This window comes from Triturus cristatus, chromosome 12 (genome assembly GCF_964204655.1).
Source record: "Triturus cristatus chromosome 12, aTriCri1.1, whole genome shotgun sequence".
Lineage (NCBI taxonomy): Eukaryota > Metazoa > Chordata > Amphibia > Caudata > Salamandridae > Triturus > Triturus cristatus.
The window spans coordinates 776,127,613-776,150,151 of record NC_140595.1 but is presented as its reverse complement, the minus strand read 5'-3'; the positions used below and the strand labels follow the sequence as shown (position 1 = coordinate 776,150,151).

At 47.1% G+C, this 22,539-nt stretch overlaps 1 protein-coding gene across 1 annotated transcript in view; it reads right to left on the bottom strand.

Moving 5' to 3' along the window:
* The window catches only part of DNAH2 (dynein axonemal heavy chain 2), a 2,945,517-nt gene that overhangs the window by 362,810 nt on the left and 2,560,168 nt on the right, over nt 1–22,539 (bottom strand). Inside the window, exon 76 of the mRNA XM_085638712.1 lies at nt 14,398–14,584. Within this exon, the coding sequence (XP_085494838.1) occupies nt 14,398–14,584 (187 nt within the window). The remainder of the gene's footprint in view (nt 1–14,397; nt 14,585–22,539) is intronic.

The window sequence follows — 22,539 nt, the reverse complement described above, 5'->3', positions numbered from 1 at the left end:
TTATTTATTTTTTTATGTGATGGAATAGCATATGTATCAGGTATTGCGGTACCGACCCAGACAAGATGGGTCCTGATTATGCTATGTATGGCCTTACATCGGACACAGTGGCCACGATATGGTAATGTATGCTAGCAATAGCACACTGAGATTCCTTCATATGTACTTAACATAATGTAAGTGTCTATCAGCAGAATTGTGGTGTTAACATTAGCTCATTATTGTTGTAATATGCACTATTGTAAGTCATGTGGGCTCTATAATTTCGCGATGGACATCTGAAAATGCTGTATAACATTATGATGCCAGTTATGGTTAATTCAGAAAATACCAATAAAGATATTTAAACAAAAAAAAGAGGCTGGTTGTACGGAACCTACAGCTGCAGATGTAAGTTGCGATACTCAAGGACGTAGGGACACCTTTTGTCCTCTTTACCAAGGCCCAGGACAGAAAGGTGCAGGGGTGCCTTTTGGTGTCCGAAATGGCTTATTGGAGCAGTTTGTGGTTGTATGGGGTGGGGATAGGTCTATGTGCAGAGGCTGCACACGACGTCGAGGAATTCAGGAGAGGTAAGCTCACAGTGGACCCTGGCTCTGGAGCACTGGGTAACCTTCCTGGAACCAGTGAGCCACTTGGACTCAGGCCAAAGGCTCAGGTTCAGAGGTGGAACCGGAGGCAGTCTTTGCAGTTCTTAAGGTTACAGACTCCTTACTTTGAAGAGGGTTGTGTGGTGAATAGATCCACTATCCTCAGGAGTCTTGATCTTTATTGAATGCAGTTTTTCCTCCCAGGGTTACGGAGGTCGCCGGGTTGCAGGACCAGAAATCTTTTGGTGCAGGATCGTCGTAGCTGCAGACAGGTGGGAAGGGCTGGGGCCAAGTAAGTTGGTCTCTACAGTCTTCTTTACTGGTGTGGCTTGTAGTGTACGGCTCTTCTTAGGTCGTCAGAAACTGAAGTTCAGGGCTCAGGGGAGCCTCCTAAATACTACATTTAGGAACGTATAAAAGGAAGTCCCAAGTAGTAGCCAATGGGCTACTTACCTTAAGGGTGACAACACCCTCTAAATGCTTGGCCCATGTCGAGGGTGGGCATATCTCTGATCCTGATTGAAGTCCCATCATCTTCAGGATGGTGGGCACAGTAAAGTGTACTTCACCTCTTCTCCAGCACCTGAGGGGTGGAGTTGGCAGAGGGGGGGGGATGGGCACATGTCCTATTCTTTCTATGTTTTTCCACCTGTCCTCTCTCCAAAAGGGGGGGGGGGGGAGAGGAAGGGTGCCTGCTCCCACTAACATGACAGGCTGGGGTCACATTACAAATGCGGCAAGGTCTTTGGAGCTCCCCACAACGGAGGCTCTTCCTGACAAAGGGACGTGTGATCACCTCCACCCAGGAAAGGCATTGTTCTCGGCCTCAAAGTGCACAGGCACTCTCCCCTTGAGATCAGAACACTGTCTGGTGGTAGCAGGCAGTTTCAGGCCAATCGGTGACCACACTAAGGATAGGTAGGTTTTAATGGGACCCCTCTAAAGTGTCCTCTGTGTGCACTTTTTTAAGAAATTTGACACTGAAATCGGTGCAGGTTTCTTATGCTGAGATGTTTTGTACCAAACATCCCATATTTCAGTGAAGCCATCATGGAGCTGGCAAACTTGTAATGAAGAGTGTCCAGCCCATGTACTTACTTTGGCTTCCCATGTAACTTACAATATCCAGGAATAGACAAGGATATTGCAGGGGCATATCTGCTCATGCAGATATGCCCTCACAGGAGATATAGTGCACCCTGCCTTAGGCAGCTTATTTCTTACATTGCCCTCACAAATACCATTTTCATCTGTGACCTTTTGCACATATTTGCGTGCACAACAATGTTGGATTAGTTTCTCTGAAACAAAACTTGTTTACACATCTAGCTACGTCCTGGACATCATGTATAAGGTGTCGTTTCGCACTACGTACAAATGCCACCACTATTTTCATCTATGGGGTGACTATCTACATATCCATAATATCAATAATCTATACGCACTTCGGAAGGCTGCTTCCTGTTGTAAAAGATGAGCATTACGATAGATTACCAGAGGAGGCACTTCCGCTGACACAGAGGTCCTTGAATGCGAGAAATCACCACACAGTGGTCTGATATCTCGTTAGGGGTGTCCAGTTTGTGACCAAGATGGAGTCCTTCAAACAATCCCAATAGGTAATGGGGTTGGATCGCCCCGTGGGGGGATTCTTGGCTTTACAATCGACACATACTCTAGGTAAACTTGGAGTAGGGTCCGCATAGTGGTATACCAGGTAGTATAGGAGAACAAGGTTACCTCGTAATGCGAACATGGGGTTATAAAGTGTCCGCCGCCACAGATGTAGTAACTGCAGCGCGCCGACCGGGAAAGGATTTAAAACGCTCTGGACTACCAGAATTAATTTTGGAACCAGCAAACCACCTAATCTGTCACACACTCACTACGCCAAATTGATAATTGTCCAGGTTTCTAGTGCAGATTTATTCGAGTGCAGCACTGGACTTAACCAAGATTGTTCACAGGCCCCCAGAATTACGCCTTAATCCCCTCAACTCAGACCTCGTACCATGCCCGTTGGTCTGTAGGAGCCGACCGTAATCTCTTGAGGGGCGGATATTCTCCAAAACACGTATCTTAGTCAACCCACAGAACTTGCGCTAGATGGTAATAGCATCACCGGGACGCCTTGTGGAGATCGCCCCATTGATCCAGACAAATTGAACACCTCCACTAGGTTCATTATACGCTCATAGAACTCCCGCTACCTGACTGGAAGCAGCACTGTCGTGTCGCCACTTCGGCCCTTATACAATTTCAGATTGCTCACTGTATGTCCTGAAGATGATCTTCATTAACTAAAAGATCAAAACGCCGTAGACCCTTACAACAGGAACCCCTTCCATTGTAGATACTCATGTGGAGTTCCTATTTTGTTGTCTTTGTGATGTTATGTTTTTTAGTTCACCTTCACTCTGTCACAATACGCACTTTTTCACTTATGTGAGCACCTGACAATACTCTGAAGTACCAATGTTAACCATTGAAAATAAACCATATATGTTTCCCTACAATCGTGCTCCCCTTACGATCAATTGTCTAGTTTAAATTGATTACACATTACCCCTCTGGGTTTTTGCTCTGGACCGTTCATGGTTCTATATGCCTGCATATGTACATTGTTTTAGCCCCATGGTGGAACTATATCTACTATTTACCCTTTTTGTGCTTGTAATCACGTTTATCTGTTTCTGCCTACTAATCATTGCAGCACACGTATTATATGCAAGAATAACATTGATTCAATAAACAGTATTGAAAACGTCCCACTGTGTATTCTCTGTATATTTCTCTGAGAATGAGTGAGCACGAGTGACTGAGCGAAAGGTTCTGTACCGTTTCCATGATCTCTGAGGGAACAGGGCTGTCATGTTCAGCGGATGCCAGAAACCATTCGCTCCCTGGTAGGTTAGGGGGGGGGCTTATGGTGGCACTGTGAGCTAGCTGGTCTATAGGACAACATACCCTGCGGGGTGGCCGGAATCAGTCTTGACACCAAAACCTTTAGTTTATGTTGTCCAAACAATGCACAGATCCTACGGAGTAGTAGGAACTACAAGACAATATCTAATGCAGTGTCTATGGGCAAGGTTCATAGAGATGTGTGCCATGTAACTCTTCAGTTTTGTCTGCATCAATACAAACAGGCTGCAGTGGCAGTGTGAATGTGCCGGGTAAGGGTCTATTAGGATAGCACAATTCGTGCTGCAGCCCTTAGGGACACTCTTTACCACAAGATCCTTGGTACTAGGGGCACCTTTTACAAGGGAGTTATATGTGAAGTAAAGTGGTGCCAATTGTGGTATAGTTTTTAGGGACAGAACACTGGTACTGGGATCCTGGTTGGCAGAGACCCAGTACTCTACAGTCAAAGTTGCATCAAAAGCCAGGCAAAAAAGGTTGGGGGGGGGGGTTATTGCAACAGAAACCTACTTCCCTACGTGAGCCCCCACAGGCCAGGAGACTCAGCCAAACCTGGTCTGTCAGGTGAGGAAGAGTAAAGGAAGTGGTTTGAATGTTGCAGGGCCAACTCTGCCTTACATCCTTTTGTCCAGATCAGTCCCTATGGGGAGCTGGTCTACCTTAACAGTTTTAGCACCTAACTTACAATGTCCCTTTTCTAACTCTTTAGTGTCTTTACCCAATCTTTTTAGGTTGAGATCAGAGGTGTCCACCTCTGCAAACTCTAACGAGCCAGGGCAACACCCAGCTTACCCAAAGAGGTCAACCGCAACTTAAGAAAACCCACCATGACCAACAGGGTCAGGGAGCCTAACTTGCTACTTGGGATGGGGTCAGACCAACATGCCAAGGAAAATGCAGCCAAAAAGGCTAACACCCAGCAGAGGCCACTGACAGCTGCCAGTGCTCAGAACCACACCTTCAGCTCTTCACAGACAGGTGAAGGATCCAACGTACAGGCTTCTTGGGGTTCTGGTTGCCTACTTGTCTCTTTAGAGTGGGGGGGTTACTACCTCCTGTAGAAAACACCCCTTCTTACTCTCTCATTTCTGTCAGCCAAGGAGCCACCAACTCAAGCTGAACAGCTGCCTGACTAGTCAAGTCTTTTTGTAGATCAGGTAGGACTTTACCAGTGCCAACTTTGGAGCTCTCTGCTATGGGTGTAGACTCTCCGTGGCTCACTGGAACTGTGGCTAACAGTTGCCCACCTTTCCTACACTTCTTCTTCTTTGGCTTTTTCATTTGGGGCTTACCTGCACTAGCTGTAGGTTCAGCTCCTCCATAATCCTTGGTTGAGGCCTGGCACTGGACCAGTACCTCACTTTGGCACAGACCAACCTCTGGTTGGTCACTTCCAAGGAGACAGTCGGGAGGGAGGTATTTACTGACTACCAGCCTTCTCCAACTAAGGGACCCAGCTATATCTAGGGGCACTACTGCCACATGCTTAACAGTGGCCTCCCCAGGGCTAGCCCTTACTCTTTTTTTGTCTTACCTGGGAGCACCAGCCTGTCATGCACAACAGTGTGACTGGCACAGGTATCGCTCAGGGCAGTGGTTGGGATTCCAATGACCAGTAGGTGGTGGAAGTGTCTACTTCCCTCTGGAATCTCCTACTCACCCTTTGGGCCCATTTTCCAGATGAATGCTAGAAAGACTTTCTCATCTGAGGAACCACCCCCAAAGGCTACACTGGCAAACCCTAGAGGTCTCAGACTCCAAGTAAGTCAGTGAGTACACAAAAAATTATAGATCACCGTTGAAGGGACCCCTAGTGGATGAGGATGGGTTAGGCTAGGTGCTACTCCTCTATTCTAGTTGGGACAGAGTCACATTCAGTCCCGGTAAGTAGCAAGGATAGGTCTTGTATTCCCTCTCAAGGATTTTCTGGAATGCTAGATATTGATGGAATGCGTGGACTGTATCAGATCCCATTGAGGGGTCCCGGATAAGCAGAGATTACTGGTCCTGAGGTGGTTGGGGGAATTTACCACTGCTTTTGACGAATTGATCTACTATGGCCCTGAAAAATAAGCGCCAAGTATGCCCTCTCAGCAATGGTTTCCCTTGGTAGCTAGGCAAGCGGTCCAAAGCTTCTCAGGTGAAGGTGACAAAGACTCATTACTCAACGAACAAGTTACTTACCTTCGGTAACGCTTTTTCTGGTGGATACAGTATCTGCCTGTGGATTCCTCACCTTGTGAATATCCCCTGCGCCAGCAACATTCGGAAACTTTTGTAGCACTCCACGCCGATGAGGTCGAAGACGACATCACAGAGACACGGCTCCGCTTGCGACTCCGCTGACGTCACTGGATCCATAAGAAGACCTCGTCGGAGTGATGACGTCAGTTCCGCCCTTTTTTCCGTGCCTTCAAGGCATAGGGACGGACTGACAGCAATATATATACAGTATACACAGTACATAATGTACAAAGCAACACACACAGTGTGAAGATAATATAGGAAGGCAAAAGAAATAACACACTACCTTTGACAGTAACAAATACATTTTGAAACACCATCATTAGAATTGTAGGTATACAAGGGTGGACAACGGGGAGGCGGGTGGGTCAGTGAGGAATCCACAGGCAGATACTGTATCCACCAGAAAAAGCGTTACTGAAGGTAAGTAACTTGTTCTTCTGATGGATACATCTGCCAGTGGATTTCTCACCTTGTGAAAAGATTCCCACAGCAGTCCCACTCCCGGAGGAGGGTGTACACCCTTCTATACCAGAAGGTCCTGAAGTACAGAACTAGCAAAGTGTCCGTCCCTCCTCACCTCGGAATCCAAGCAGTAATGCTTCGCGAAAGTGTGGAGGGAGGCCCAAGTTGCCGCTCTACAAATGTCCTCCACAGGAACACCTCTAGATAAGGCAAATGTAGATAACTTTGCCCTGGTAGAATGAGCCCTTATACCCTCTGGAGGTTCCTTACGGGCCAAAGAGTAACAAATCTTGATGCACAAGATAATCCATCTGGAAAGGGTGCGCTTGTGCACCGCTCTGCCTGTCCTGCAGCCAACAAAGCCCAAGAAGAGCTGGTCATCCACTCGAAAGTCTTTAGTGCTATCGAGGTAAAAACTCACCGCCATTTTAGGGTCCAAGCGGTGAAGCCGCTCCTCCTCCTTGGAAGGGTGAGTGGGAGGAAAGAAGGTAGGAAGGGTAATGGATTGCCCCAGATGGAAAGGAGTTACCACCTTAGGCAGAAAGGCAGCCCTGGTCCTGAGTACCATTCTATCAGCATGAATGGTCAAGAACGGGGGTTTTGAACTCAGAGCTTGAAGCTCACTTACCCTCCTTGCCGAGGTAATAGCAATGAGAAAGACTGTCTTGAAAGACAATAGCCTCAAGGGACACTTGTGCAAGGGCTCGAAGGGAGAACCCATCAAGTAAGTTAAGACAAGATTTAAGTCCCATTGAGGCACAATAAAAGGAGTAGGCGGAAACTTATTGGTAAGGCCCTTAAGGAAACGTAATACAATAGGTGACTTAAACAGGGAAGGCTGATCCGGCAAACAAAGGAAAGCCGATAAAGCTGATAGGTATCCCTTCAGAGTAGCTACAGCAAAGCCTTGCTGAGCAAGAGAAAGAGCAAACTGAAGAATGTTAGATAAACGAGCCCTCAAAGGATCAATAGATTTCTCTTCTCACCACCTAGAGGAATAGATAGATTTAGTGGAATGACATCTGGCAGACAATATTACATCTACCACATCTGGCGGGAGAGAAAAAGAATTCAGGTTGCCCTGTTCAATCTCCAGGCATGAAGGTGTAAGCTCAGGAGGTGGGGGTGTAGAACCAGCCCTTCCGACTGCGAGAGGAGGTCTGCCCTGAGAGGGAGGCGGAGCGGAGGGCACGAGGAGAGGTGGAGAAGATCTGTATACCACACCCTTCTTGGCCAATCCGGGGCGATCAAAATGACTTGGGCCCGGTCTTGTCAAATCTTCCTCAGAACCCGAGGAATCAAGGGTATGGGAGGAAACGCGTAAAGGAGATGTGAGTCCCATCTCGACTGAAACGTGTCCCCCAAAGCTCCCTGCATCGGATACTGGAGACTGCAGAATGACGGGCAGTGAGTGTTCTCGCGAGTGGCAAACAGGTCCACCCGAGGAGTACCCCACGTCCGAAAGACGTGACGAACCACCTCCGGATGGAGCCTCCACTCCTGGTCGGCAGAGAACTGCCGACTGAGACTGTCTGCACGCACGTTCAGAACTCTGGCCAGATGATTTGCCATCAGACAAATCTGATGATCCTGAGCCCAGGACCAGAGATGCAGAGCCTCTCTGCAGACAATGCGACCCCACTCCTCCCTGCTTGTTGACATACCACATCGCGGTAGTGTTGTCCGTCAGTACTTGAACCGACTGACCGCGAAGGGAAGGGAGGAAGGCCTTGAGCGCCAAACGTATCGCCCGCAATTCCAGAAGGTTGACGTGAAGCAACCTCTCCTCTGGAGACCAAAGACCCTTGATCTCCAGATCCCCCAGATGCGCACCCCACCCTAAAGTGGATGCATGCGTTATTACTGTGGCCACCGATGGGGGTAGATAGAAGGGCTTTCCTTGGGACAGATTGCCCTCCACGCTCCGCCAAGACAGATCCGCTGCAGCTTCTCTGGAGATCCTCACAGACTCCCTGAGATCTCCCTTGTGCTGATACCACTGCCTGTGGAGGCACCACTGGAGCGCCCTCATGTGCCAGCGTGCATGGTTGACCAACAGAATGCAGGAAGCAAACAGACCGAGCAGACAAAGGACCTTCAGGACTGGAACGACGGCTCTATTGTAAAACAAGGGAATCATTTCCTGTATGTCGAGAATCCTTTGCGGAGGTGGGAATGCTCGACACACAGTAGTGTCCAGTACCGCCCCTATGAACAGGTTGCGCTGAGAGGGCACCAGGTGAGATTTGGGCACGTTTATCTAGAAACCCAATTAGTACAACAGCTGGGTTGTAACTTGCAGATGATGAAGCACCTTCTCTGGCGACTCCGCTTTGATCAGCCAGTCGTCCAGATAGGGGAAAACAGGAATCCCCAACCTTCTGAGATGGGCTGCCACCACTGCCATCACCTTTGTGAAGACTCGAGGTGCAGTAGTAAGACCAAACGGAAGGACCGCAAACTGATAATGTTGTGACCCTACCGTAAAATGGAGATACTTCCTGTGCAACTTCAGGATGGGGATGTGAAAATACGCATCCTGCAAGTCGATCGACACCATCCAGTCTTCCTGTTGTAGCGCTTGAAGAACCTGCGCAAGGGTAAGCATCTTGAACTTCTCTTGCTTCAGAAAAAGATTCAAGATCCTGAGGTCCAGGATTAGACGCAGCCTGCCATCCATCTTTGGAACCAGGAAATACCCGGAGTAGCATCCCTGACCCCTTTCCTGCTCTGGAACCACCTCTATCGCACCTTTCTTTAACAATGTTAGGACCTCCTCCTGGAGGAGAACAAGATGGTCCTCCGAGCAAGCACCTTGGCAAGGAGGGTAATTTGGAGGAAATTCCCTAAAGGGAAGGGCGTACCCATTTTCTACAAGATCTAGAACCCAAAGGTCTGTAGTAACTGATTCCCAATCTTGTAGAAAATGGGTAAGCCGGCCCCCCACAGGACCAGCATGATCCAGAATGGCGGATCTAGGGCTGCTTTGTAGTGGTGGGAGGGACGGAGGAAGAGGAGGAGGAGGAGAGCTACCGACCTCGAGCACGACCTCTGATTCTGCCTCTGTAGGTCTTATACAGGGTGTTCTGTTGCTTTTGCTGCTGCTGCTGCTGGGGCTGCCTGAAAGTACGATCTTCCAAAGCCCCTGTACCTCCTAAACGAATCCCTAGGTTGAGTCTGCAGGCCCAGAGATTTGGCTGTGGCTTTGCTCTCCTTAAACCTTTCCAGTGCAGCATCAGCCTTTTTACCAAAGAGCCCAGAGGCGTCAAAAGGCAAGTCCAGAAGAGTAGCCTGCACATCAGGGGAAAACTCAGATGACTTCAGCCACGCACTCCTCCTTGTGGCAACAGAAGAGCCCATTATTCTGGCGACAGAGTCCGCAGTATCCAGACCGCTTTGGATTACTTGACGTGCAGCCGCCTGAGTGTCCGAAAGCACCTAATTAAAGTTCAGTCTATCCTCCTCTGACAATTTAGGGGCCAGTTGTTTAGCTGAATCCATTAGAGCATGGATATATCGGCCCAAAAGACAGGTGGCATTCGTCGATTTTGAAGACATACTGGCAGAAGAGAAGACCAAATTGGCTGACTGGTCTAGTTTTTTAGCATCCCTGTCACTAGGGACTTGGGGAAAGGCACTTGTAGATCTTTTAGAACAGGCAGCCTGAACCACCAGACTCTCCGGAGAAGGATGGGAAGTCAGAAAGTCTGGGTCCCCTGGAGCCGCTCTATATCTTCTTGCAACAACTTTAGAGACCGCAGGAGCAGAGAAAGGTTTACGCCATACTTCCATGACCGGCTCAATAATGGCGTCATTAAAAGGAAGCAAGGGTTCCGATACAGCGGAAGGAGAATGCAAAACCTTTGTGAGGATATTCGGTTTAAACTCAGCAGATGGTAACTGCAGATCCAAAAGCTCAGCCGCTTTTTTAATAACTGAGTGGTAGGGAGCTACATCTTTTGAAGGAGTATCAGCCGGAGGAGTAATCTCCCACTCAGGTGACAAGTCCAGGCCACTAGCCTCTTTCAACTCCTCAAAGAGATCATCCAATTCCATAAGCTCACCTTCTTCCACCTCCTCCATCTGGTACCTGTGCTCTTCTAGAACTCTTTGAGCTTCCCTCCTGGATCTGATTCTTACAACAGGAATCGGCGGCGCCGTAACTGAATCCGACGGCGCCGGAGCCGGCGTCGAACCCGGACCCATAGGAGCAGCCGGAGTCAAACGAGGTTGATCTGGCGCCGGTGAAGATGGAAGCAGCGTCGAAGTCCTCGGCGCCGGTAAATGCCAAGACGGCGTCGCCGAGAAAAATGGCATGAAGGAAGTTTGAGGGTAAGCTTGCGGAACTCCCAAGTTGAAAGCCATCGGACCCGTGGGACCCGAAGGCGCTCCAGAGGGGTACAAAGCTCTATAAAGACCCCATACATCGCATTTAAATAATGCGTCGCATCTTGACCCGGGCCTGGAAAGGAAGGATAAGGCTCAAGCTGAGGCATCACTGGACTCGGGCCGATCGGCGCCGACGGTGGACTCGTCCGGAGCCGGAACTTCCTCAATTGGAACCAGAGATGGAGCCGGCGTCGGAGATAGAGCCAAAGCCGGAGCCGGAGCCGGAGAATGCTCCGGTGAAGCTGCAGGCGAGGTCAGGCCAACAGGAGAATCAGGCACAGAGACAGGAGAAGGAGACACAAAGTCCTTACGACGTCGAGAAGGTGAGGTCGATCTCGGAGCCGCATCCCTGTCCGAACGATGTCGAGAGCCATGCCTCTTCTTTTTCTTGTGTTTCTTGGACTTTGATGCATGCCCCGACGTCGACTTCGACGCCGACCTCGATCTCCTTCGACCTCTCTTCTGCTTTTTCATTCTGGCAATGAATAATTTGGCCTCCTTTTCCTTCAGAGGCTTTGTGCTCATCTTGCGGCAGCAAGAGCATCTCTCGACATCATGATCCGAAGAGAGGCACCAGAAACAGTCCTCGTGCGGATCCGTAATCAACATGTGCTTACTGCACTCCCTGGAAGGTTTAAACCCGGACTTCTTAGTCGACATTTTCCAACAAGAAGAAAGAGTTTCCAGCAGGAAAACAAAGTAACCAACAAAGCTACAGAGAGAGTCCCCGAAACCCGTTAGCATCGATGCCGCGGAAAAAAGGGAACTGACGTCATCACGCCGACGAGGTCTTCTTATGGTTCCAGTGACATCAGTGGAGTCGCGAGCAGAGCCGTGCCTCTGTGACGTCGTCTTCGACCTCATCGGCGTGGAGTGCTACAAAAGTTTCTGAATGTTGCTGGCGCAGGGGATATTCACAAGGTGAGGAATCCAATGGCAGATGTATGCATCAGAAAAACACCCTAGAGAGCAAAGTAACAGCTGTCCAATCCAGTACCTATCTTTATGAAAAAGAGAAGTACCTTGTACCCATTATGCAATACTACACAAAAAGGATATAAACATTGGTAAACAGAGACAATGATTCTAATGAACTTCTATAGCTAAAACAAATTAAGATAATGAGAAAGGCAGGCAAATGCACAAGTGCAGGCTTACAGAAAAAGCACAAACAAATACTGTCTTTAAACTTTAGGCCAGTCTCTAGGGGCACTCAATCTTAGTTCATTTAGAAACTAGGCTCCCATGTCAGCCTAAGACCAAATCAGATAAGTCTTACTTCTCTTGTGGCAATGGTACTGTGGTGCATGGGACTCTGCAGATGGCAACAGGGAATGTCAAGAGGCCGCAGTTGGACTGGGCGTAAAACTGCCTGCCTAAAGAGTCCATCCACAAGACTTTGGTGAAGTAGTCGGCTCTGGGCAGTCAGAGGTCACAGGCAATGTCAATACCATTCGTTAATCCTCAGCCACAGAACAAGGAGACCATGTGAAAGGGCATCTTTGTCAGTGCAGCAAGCCGTTATGTGGCAGGTCACAGGAGAACCCACTCCAACACTCGCGTTAGTTGCTGAGTTCTCCACCATTTAAGGGGTGAGCGAAGGCAACATTCTCTTGCTTTCCTATGGGTCAGCACATCAGATGCAATTACAGTGCTGCAGGGAGAGCATTTCCTTTGCCGATCACGTGACTACAGGCAACTTCCAGAGTTTCTTGCATCTTTTTGGTGCAGCATGCCAGATGAGGATACAGGGATTCAGGAAAACCCACTTCAGCACTCGGGTCAGCTCCTGGGATACCCCCCTTGACAATTTGAACTCCGGGGCAGTTCCCTCCTCCGGGGTACCGTAACTGGGCTTATCCTCTATGCAATCTTTCTTCTGCAGCTGTCCCTTTGTTCCCTTCTCTCACCAGGCCAGATGGGCTGTGTACTGAAGTAGACCTACTGCTCTCCTTCAGTGGCAGATGCAGGCTTTCAGGTGATAGCACCTCACTAATGGGAGAATGGCTATCAAAGACACCAGCCCTGGATCAGAAGAGTTCCCTGACACTCTGAAGAGTGACACCTCTTCAGTTAATGAGAATTTTTGAAACACCTTTGGAAGGGTTCAGCCCCTTTCTGTTAATCAGTTCCCAGACAGGGAATATTGATTCCACTGTCGGTGATCTGGAATTGGTTAGAGACGGTTTGCTTAGACATTGCATCCCTCTACTCCAGAGTAGGCATAGAAAACCTTGCAACTGGCAGCCATCCTCCTTTTGGAATGAACACCTCTGGGAAAGACAAAAGTCAAGCTTTAACGGATTGGTTCCTCTGCACTATAAAGGTGGCCATTGACTCTACCTCTCCACACCCTCCAACTAATCTAATGGGAGTGTTCAGGAAGGAATAATCAGGCAGACCACTGCTAAAAGGTCACTGCTGTATTTTAAATAGCAGCCCTGCCTCTGCCTTCCCACACAAACTTCAAGTGCAGCTCAAAAGCCTCCGGAATGCCAGCAATACACTTTGTTCATCTGGGAGGCTGTGGCCCAGCCTCCATCTTCTGCAATGGATCCCATTAGTCTCATACCATGCACTCATCTGCCACACAGGTCCATGTTATCAGTCACCTTATACTCTCAATATCTACATACCAAACACACGGTATGTCAGTGCGAAATCTTGTCATAGCGCTTCTGATCTTACACAGTGAGGTCACTAGGCTGCATATGCATTACCAGAAGTAGGGAAGATGGATGTGCCCGGCACTTTCAATTCCAAAACAATATGTTGCCACAATTAGCAAGCATGTAGAAGCTGGTACATGGACAGTAGTTCCATGTAGGAAAGAAGGCATGCATGGTGCACCCTGCACACCACACAGCTCCACTCTGGGTCCCAATACCTTTACTCATGTGATGCCTCAGTGTCCTTGCATGATTGTCATGTGCGATGGGCACCAAAAAAATCTGGATTACTGTAGGAACTTGCAGTTTGGTAACTTGGAGAATGGGTGAATATTGCAAATTAACCATGCAGGAGGTATTCCTGTACCTACAAAGTTTACAGATTAAGTTTATTCTACCCCACTATCTCATAAACTCCACCGGCTTAAGCAACTTGCATGTCAGTTAGTAGCACTATGGAACATGAGAAGCCTCTGTCCTCAGATAAACTGAGAGGTGCAAATACCTTTGGGACTCAGGAAGCAGACTGAATGTGGCGTGAGTAGTGCACCCTGTGTGAGTGATTACTGTATTGTCTGTCTGACTATACAACTGTCAGTGTCCCCATGTCATAGCAGCCACTGAGATGGCCAAGGCAAACTCCTTTCTCTTAGAGATTTACATTTAACAAAGATAAGTGTGCTGCTAAGCCCACAGGGTGGGAGTTTACTAATGTATTTTTAGTACAATATGGGGTTCTGATCCCACAAACCAGTGTGTGCATTTGTGCTCACAAACACATTCTCTATCTCTCTCAGTAGGGAGAGCGAAGGACAGTGTGGAAGAGTGAGAGAGAGAGATGGAGAACACTCTGAATATACATGTACAGGTCGATACATTGTGCTCTAATTAATCATATTCTCTCATATGAGCATGTAATACTTGTCGACATATTGTACCATAATACTATCAAGGTAAAAAGAGGATGATTCAAGGAAGTACTTTGGCAAAGATCATCCACAAATTTACTCTACCACTGTTGTTTATTAATCATTTTCTTCATCCAGCTCAGCCATCAAATTTCAGGCAGGATGCTAAGCAATGGCCAAAGAGGCAAAAATGCAAGAGTACTGTACCTGGCAGCATGGCAGTCTCTGGTACAGGACTAGTGTACCATAGGTTCCAGTCTCGAGAGTATTGCTCAAAAGAGTTCATGATACCATGGAAGTTCGTCAACTTGTCAAGCTCAGTGATGTTGTCCCAGTTAGAATCAGCCAACCACCTTGAGCAGGGGTTATCCATCTGCCCTTCCCTGTCCAGTACCTGCAAGGAAATAGCAGATGTCAATACAGTGTATATATGTATTGTTTCCAACTCGAATAGCACAGGTATAACTGGGACTTTTCAGACTGTACTGTTATCTAACACCACTTTCATCAAGATTAACAGGCACTAAGGGGCAGTTAAATCCAAGAAGCAGGGTAAATAAACATATACACTAACTCATTCACTTGGTGTAACCTGAACTGTTACGTAGCAGCATGAAAATAAACAACAGATGTTTTGACAATATGAGGATTTCTTCTTGGATGATGATGGAGCTTTGCCTCCAGTCTGACCTCGGGGTCACAAGTCCTGTGCAGAATGAGGACATGCCTCTTCACATCCTTGTGATAGCAGTCTTCCTCCAAAAATGTAGTCCTCACATTAACAAGCGTAGCCTATTCTCAATCATCAAGATAACCCCAACCTTCCACAACAGCTTGAAATATTTGAAGCTTTGGCATCTGAGCTAGATCTCTAGCTTAACACCAGCTAGCCAGAATCTATCAGAGATACACATGTCAAGGCAAGGTCACTGGATGTTAAGAATAACAAGGAATAGCCATTTTGCAGCCTATAACATCAGACTAACAGAAGTGAATAAACCTAGAAGTGCTTATTCTTTGGTGACGATTATAGATACAGGGCCTGATTCACAACTGTAAATTTACACGTTCGTGCAGAGACCCAGCAGCCGGAGCGGAGAACACTGCACATCAAAAGATAGGACAGGCCTTTCTTTTGATGCGTGGAGTTCTCTGCCCCAGGTGCGGAGTCTTCGCAATAGTAAACTTACAATTAAATTGCAGTTATGTGAATACTGAAAAAGAGTAAGCTTCAACAAACGTTTACGTTTTCCTTTGTGAATCAGTCCCACATTGTGCCGTATTCTGGTTAGTCAACTGCTGCGCAAACATATGATGGACGGAATGCTGAACAAAGCAAACATTCACCTCAGTCAAGAGATCTGGATTAAATCCATCGTTCTTTTGCTCACCATGCCACCCCAGTTGGGGAGCAGGGTCAGGACTGATTTGCCTATGGCTGGGTCTAAACTGGAATGGCAAGCAAATACATGATGGATTTAACCCAGATCTGTGACTGGGGGTAAATGTTTGATTTGTTCAGCATTCCGTCCATCATCTGTTCTTTTTCCATTCCGGTTAGTCAGCAAAACAGTAATGACTCCAGGAAAATAGGTTACTGCACCCTGGTTTCTTTCCACGGGATGACTGTATCATCCACTACAGAACCTTTCAGCTCACAATGGGGATTAACATGTGAATTAGATTTAACAGCACCAAAAATATGCACGTTTTTCTCATAACCAAACTGTTTTCCCTATTCAAATTGCTTCTATTTATAAGCGATTTTGGCAGAGAAAAACAACAAGAGTGTGGTAATTTTACAAAACTCTGAATCTGAATCCAGGTGTAAACCCTGTGCGATTTCAGATTCTGAGGTCACTGTAGCATAGAGAAAGAAAGGGACAGATTACAAGAAAAAGTCATTTACCTGTAATGATTGTCCTTTAGTGAGGGCAACAGCAGGGATGATTCAATCATGTGATTCTCTTAACAAACAGTGTGGAAGAAATTTGGAATCACTTGACTGAAATACAATAACACTGAAGAATTGCAGTCAAAATACTAATGTGGTAAAAATAATTAATTTGACTTATGTTATGTGACCAAAATTCTTGACAGTTATAAACTGCACCAAAAAAGTAGGTTTCCAGAGGACTATAAGAGGTTTAACTTTAATGCACATCTTTGTGTGGTAAAAGTGGATCTGCAATCATCAATGAGAGTATGATGTGTGTAGGAAAGTGGGTTTCTGTTGCACTAAGCCACCCACTTTTTTGACAGATTTCTGATGCACTTTGACGAAGTGTGCACTGGGTCTCTGCCAAACAGGTTCCCAGTGCCTGTGTTCTTTCCCAAAACTGTACCTTTGTTTTCACAATTGGCACACCTCTGGCTCACCTGTAAGTCCCTTGTAAAAGGTACCAGTGGTAGCATGGGCCTTGTGACCAGAGAGGGTCTCTAATAGCCCGTCATCACACACATACACACTGCCATTGCAGACTGTGTGTTGTGGTGAGGACAAAACTTAAGAGTCGACATGGCACACGTCCCTGTGTGCCATGCCCACCAACCACTGCCAGCGGCATAGGTAAGTCTCCCCTCTAGCAGGCCTCACAGACCTAAGGCAGGGTGCACTAAATCAGAGGTGAGGGCACAGCTGCATAAGTAATGTGCCCCTACAGTGTCTGTGCCATCTATAGACATTGTAAGTACAGTCGAGCCCTATTAAGTACATGGACTGGGAGTTTGTCATTACGAACCCCACAGTTCCATGATGGCTTTACTGAATGCTAAGGAGTTTGCTATCAATCGTCAAGATAACCGTTACCTTCCACAATAGTTTGAAATATTTAAAGCTTGGACACCAGCTAGCCAGAGTCTATTAGAGTTACACAAATGTCAAGGCAAGGTCCCCAGGTGTTAAGAATAATAAGGAATTGCCATTTTGAAGCCTATAAATCAGTCTAACAAAAGTGAACAAAGCTAGAAGTGATTATGCTCAGGTGACTATTATAGATACAGGCTCTTATTGACAACGGTAAACTTACATGTTCATGCAGAGACCCCGCTGTCAGAGCGTAGAACACTGCACATAAAAAGATAGGACAGGCTTATCTTTTGATGTGCTCCTCAGCACAATAACCCAAATTGATGCCAGTGTTAGATTTGTTTACAAAATGCACTAAGAGGGCATCTTAGAGATGCCCCGTAAAAAACAATCAAATCCCTCATGTCCAGCTAACTGGTCTGCACCAGCCTGCCACACATGTTTCTGACCCCTGAGGTGGAAGGCTTTGTGCTCTCGTGGGTCAGGGATAAAGGCTGCTTGGGTGGAGGTGCCTCACACCTAACCCCAAGCAGGAACAGAATTCAGGTTGGTGAGCCTCAAAGGCTTCCTGCCATTTGATATGCTAGCCACGGCCTCTTCAGCTAGTGACGATGCCCGTCCCCTTGACCAAGCCCCACTTTTGGAGGCAAGGTTGGCGGGAAACTTAGTAGTCAAGAGAGGTGTGTCCCCTCTCTGCCAGGACCACCCCTAAGGTACCCTGGACCGAAGTGACCCTCTCCTTAGGAAATCCTTCATCTTGAAGGGAAGGATATGATCCAATCAGGTTAGATGGATGCCCCCTCCCCAAAGGGAAGGGACATTCTTTAGATGTAGTCACCCTAAAGGCAAGTATCCCATTGGCTGCCACCTGCAAAAACTTGTAATGCCCCTAAATTCAGTATTTAGGGGCACCCCTGAAACCTTGATCCTCCGATTCCTGTGACCTAAGAAGAAAAGGACAAAGACGACGCCATGCAGCTGAGCCTGGAAGACTACTACTAATTTGGCCCCAGCCCTGCCGGCCTGTCTCCTGCTCTCCGACCTGGCGGAGAAGACGGCACCTGTCCTGTGGCCAGCGACTTTCAAGAACCCCAGGAAGACTGCCACACTTCAGGGAAAGAACAGATCTCTCAACGACAGCGGCCCTGTCCAGAAAACCTCCAACTTCAAGGATTCCGGATACAGGTGGATACGCGACCCCTGCCTACTCTGCACCCGACACCCGCGGTCCGAGTCTGAGTGGCGTACCTGTCCAATAATGTCTCCCCAACGATGGTTTACCCCTCCTGGACCCCACAAAGTCACTTGCGTTCTCTACAGGAAGGGTCCCCCCGACCGTGACCTGCTCCAACCAAGAAGATCCAACACCAAAAGGTACTCCTGTATCCTCAGCCCTCCGGCCCTTTGAGAGCCAAACTGACAATGCCTCGATCTCCCCCAGCCCTCCAACTTAACTGCCCAGCCGGTGGTCACCTTCAGCCAGCCTCCTGGTCCAAGCCTGCAGTTTCTTTGTGCGACCAAGATTCCCCATTGAAACGCATCAGGCGCCCAATGCTGATTTTGCACCCTGCACCCAGCCACCCCTGTGCCGCAGGTGATGTAGCTTTGGAACTGCCCTGTCCTGATCTTAACCCCGGGTCCTGTGCCCAGAAACCACGGGTACTTACCTGCAACCTGTGCTTCTTCGAGGTACCACCAGTCTCCATTGACTAACATTGGGCTCAATGACCTCTGCACCTGGCAGCCCAAGTGCCGCTGGTGATGCAGTATCTACCTTGAACTGAACCTTACCAGTGTTAGTCAAAACCCCCAAAGACTGGAACTGTAAGTCGAGTACTTACCTGCTAATGCATAACACTGTTTTCCTCCCATAGGATTGCATTGCATACTATCTATTGTATACAACTGTCTATGCAATGTCATCAACATCTTCTTCAGTGAACAAATAAAGAGATCCAACAGCACATTGACAACACCAAGCCTGCTTCAATTCTTACATTCTTACACCCACCCATCCTGTAGAATACCGCCATGGTCAGCAGTCAAAGAACTTTCTCACCCAGATATTGCTGACATACTCAATTCTCCGAAAGCCACTTATTGAGTTGATGTCTTAACAACGTCCTTCAGCACAGCACACTCCTGGGATGCTCTCTTACCCATATGCAGCATTGTTAATGGCTGCCTCATACAAGGTATCTTCCCAGAGGCTTACAAGACAGGCAAGATTCTCTAACTCCTAAAGAAACGTACACTAGACCGTGATGACCTCGCCAACTACTGACTCATCACACACCTACCATTCATTAGCAAGTTATTGAAAAAGTAGTCTGTTAAACTCCAAGATCTCATCAATGCTAACCATCTCCTGCACGACTACCATTCCTGGATTCAGATCACTCTGCAGCACGGAGACCGCAACCTTACACACCGTAGACAATGCCTTCTTAACCACAGATGAAGATGATTCATGCCTTCCGACATTGCTGGACCTCTCAGCTGCCTTCAACACTGTCAACCGTCCCACCCTTATACAAACACTCTAGAGCCTTGGTACTCAAAGTACGGCCCGGGGAGCGCATGTGGCCTTCCTGACCTTCTCATGCGGCACCCGGCTGAATGACAGCACTGGGCTGCAGTTTACTTCTGAAAGCACCAACATTCAAACATATGTTAAATAAACGAGAAAACTTTTATTTACATCCTAACTGTTAAAAGAACAGAAGCAAATAAGATGCCCTGCAAAACTAAATTTAGGAACAGATTAACTTTTCAATACAGCTAGCAATAAACGTGTAAAAGTATGATAAAGTATCTTCAAAATTCAAAAAGTGTATTTTATTAACATGCATTACACATTAGTACATCAGAATAGATAAGTGCATTCAGAAATACTTTATTTAAAACTGACCGTTTTCAAAAATGTGGGTAGAAATATTCAGGCCTCCTGACACAATGTTAATATTGAACTAAGAGGCAAGTCAGTTGCCACGTGGAGCCCTCTGGATCGTCAGGGTTGTTATTATACATAGTTTATAAATCAATCACAAGAGATCTGTACATCATATATCCTAAACTCATGTCTTTCAAAGTGCTCTTATATGTCATAATGAAGAAAAAGGAGGTAAAGTGAAATTAGGCAATTGCCTAGGAGCAAACAGTTGGATCATGTGGGGAAGCTGGGATTGATCCTAAATTTTCTGGCTTTATGTTGGGCAATTCCATTTCATTTCAATTCAATCCAATATTCAAGTTACTTCCTTTTTACACTTGTGTCTCCCAAAGTAGTGATAGCAAGCAGAAAGGCTTACCCCAAGATGCAGTAGAGGGTATCTATTCAGATACATAATAACATAGAATTGTCAAATCTATGACTCTTCAAGAGAATAGGGACTTCATTTAGAGGGCAGTATGGAAAGAAATCCTTAAAATAACTCCATGACTCACTAACCATATCATGTATGTGATTCGCTTCCCCAATGCCCACCTCAACCCTCTACAAAGCCCCATTTCCACCATGCTGCCATTAATGCAGCCCTTCAGGCACACCAAAGACCATAGTTTGTGGCCCCTCTGGAAATGTTAGCAAGTAACCAATCTTTAGAGTGTCAAATGGGATTTACAAGCAATGTCCTTCACTGGTTCTCCTTCTACCTTTCCAACCAACAGCAGTTTGTTAACAAAGGCACCTCCAGGTCACAAACGATTCCTATCATCTGTGGAGTCCCCCAGGATTCCATACCGTCTCCTGTCATCTTCAACCTTTACACAGAGCCGCTCGGTATTCTACTCACAGATAATATTATCAAGATTCATTAATATGCAATTCGCAACTCTGCTTGAAAGTCTCACTTGCTTCAGACATCCAAAGTCTCAAACAGTGCTTGAATATCATCCAGACCTGGATATCCAGCGCCTACCAGAAGCTCAACCCAGCCAAGGCAGAATTATTGTTATTTGACACGAACAATAAACAAGACACAGTACAAACTTGGTTCAATGACATGAACCTTGATGGCTTCAAATTCCAACTTTCACTGAATGCCAAGTGACTTGGATTCACCCTGAACACCAACCACACACTGAAGTAACACACTGCCAAAAAACGAAGATGACCTGTTACCAGTTCTCTCTTCTAAAGAAAGTCGAACCATTTATTCCCGAAAGCAACATCAGATCTACTGGTCAAGCCCTTGCACTCTGGAATCCAGATGGTGGTAATGCCATGGTCCAGGGTCCCCCAGACTCCAAACTGGCAGTTCTTAGGGGTATCCTACACACCGCAGCATGTCTCATCCACGGCTGGATGAAATATGATCATATTATCCCAATCCTGATGGAACTCCGTGGGCTCCCCTGGCCAGCATGCACCATCGTCAAAACCAGCTGCATCATTCACAAAGCTATCACAACCAGCAACCCTGCTTATTTTGCAGATAAGCTAACCATTTCTGGTGTATCTCAACACATCCACAGCCAGGACATTTTCAGACTCCTGAGGAAGAAGTGTAAAAAGACAGCAGGCACACCTATTTTAAGAATACCACATTAATTGTTACTACAGAAGTCCAATTGTATTTGAGTTCAGAGCAAACACCCCACAAATCCAATATCCTCACCCAATTTAGGATAGGTTTCCTTGCAGAGAGGATTCGTATACTAAAATGTAGGGCCCCTGAAAAGCATGCACCTTTCTGCTTATGCAGCTAAAAACTAGAGATCACAATCCACTTTTTTAATACAAAAGCAAATGTATTTCTCGAGTCTTGCAGCCAGTTAGTATTTTAAATTATAGGTTAGCCCTCATCAACTCCACTGGAGTCAAGCTATCCTGGCTGATGACGGCTGATAGCCAGAAACCGGTCCTAGGATGCTTGATTCCGGTCCAGGGAAGACATGGCTTGGCAGTTCGGGCTGGACTGTTCCCATGAGGCACAGGGTCAAGACTGATTTGCATATGGCCATGTCTAAACTGGGGTGGCGTAGTGGGCAAAAGAACGATGGATTTAACCCAGATCTCTTGACTGGGGGAGAATGTCTCCATTGTCAGCATTCCGTCCATCATTTGTTTGTTGTAACGCTTTTCGCCCTAAGTGGGATGGGTATGCCCAGACGTGGGTCCCGTGCTCACTACGCCACTGGAGTCAAGCTATCCTGGCTGATGACGGCTGATAGCCAGAAACCGGTCCTAGGATGCTTGATTCCGGTCCAGGGAAGACATGGCTTGGCAGTTTGGGCTGGACTGTTCCCATGAGGCACAGGGTCAAGACTGATTTGCATATGGCCATGTCTGAACTGGGGTGGTGTAGTGGGCAAAAGAACGATGGATTTAACCCAGATCTCTTGACTGGGGGAGAATGTCTGCATTGTCAGCATTCCGTCCATCATTTGTTTGTTGTAACTCTTTGCCAGTAGCAGCAGCATGGCCGCAAGTTTACGTGTGTTCTTTGGGACCTCAAATACAAAACCTAAAAGCGCCGTCAGGGGAGGCCTGTATCCTGTGCTTCGTGATTTTTCGAACATGCTCGAACCCTTCCTCC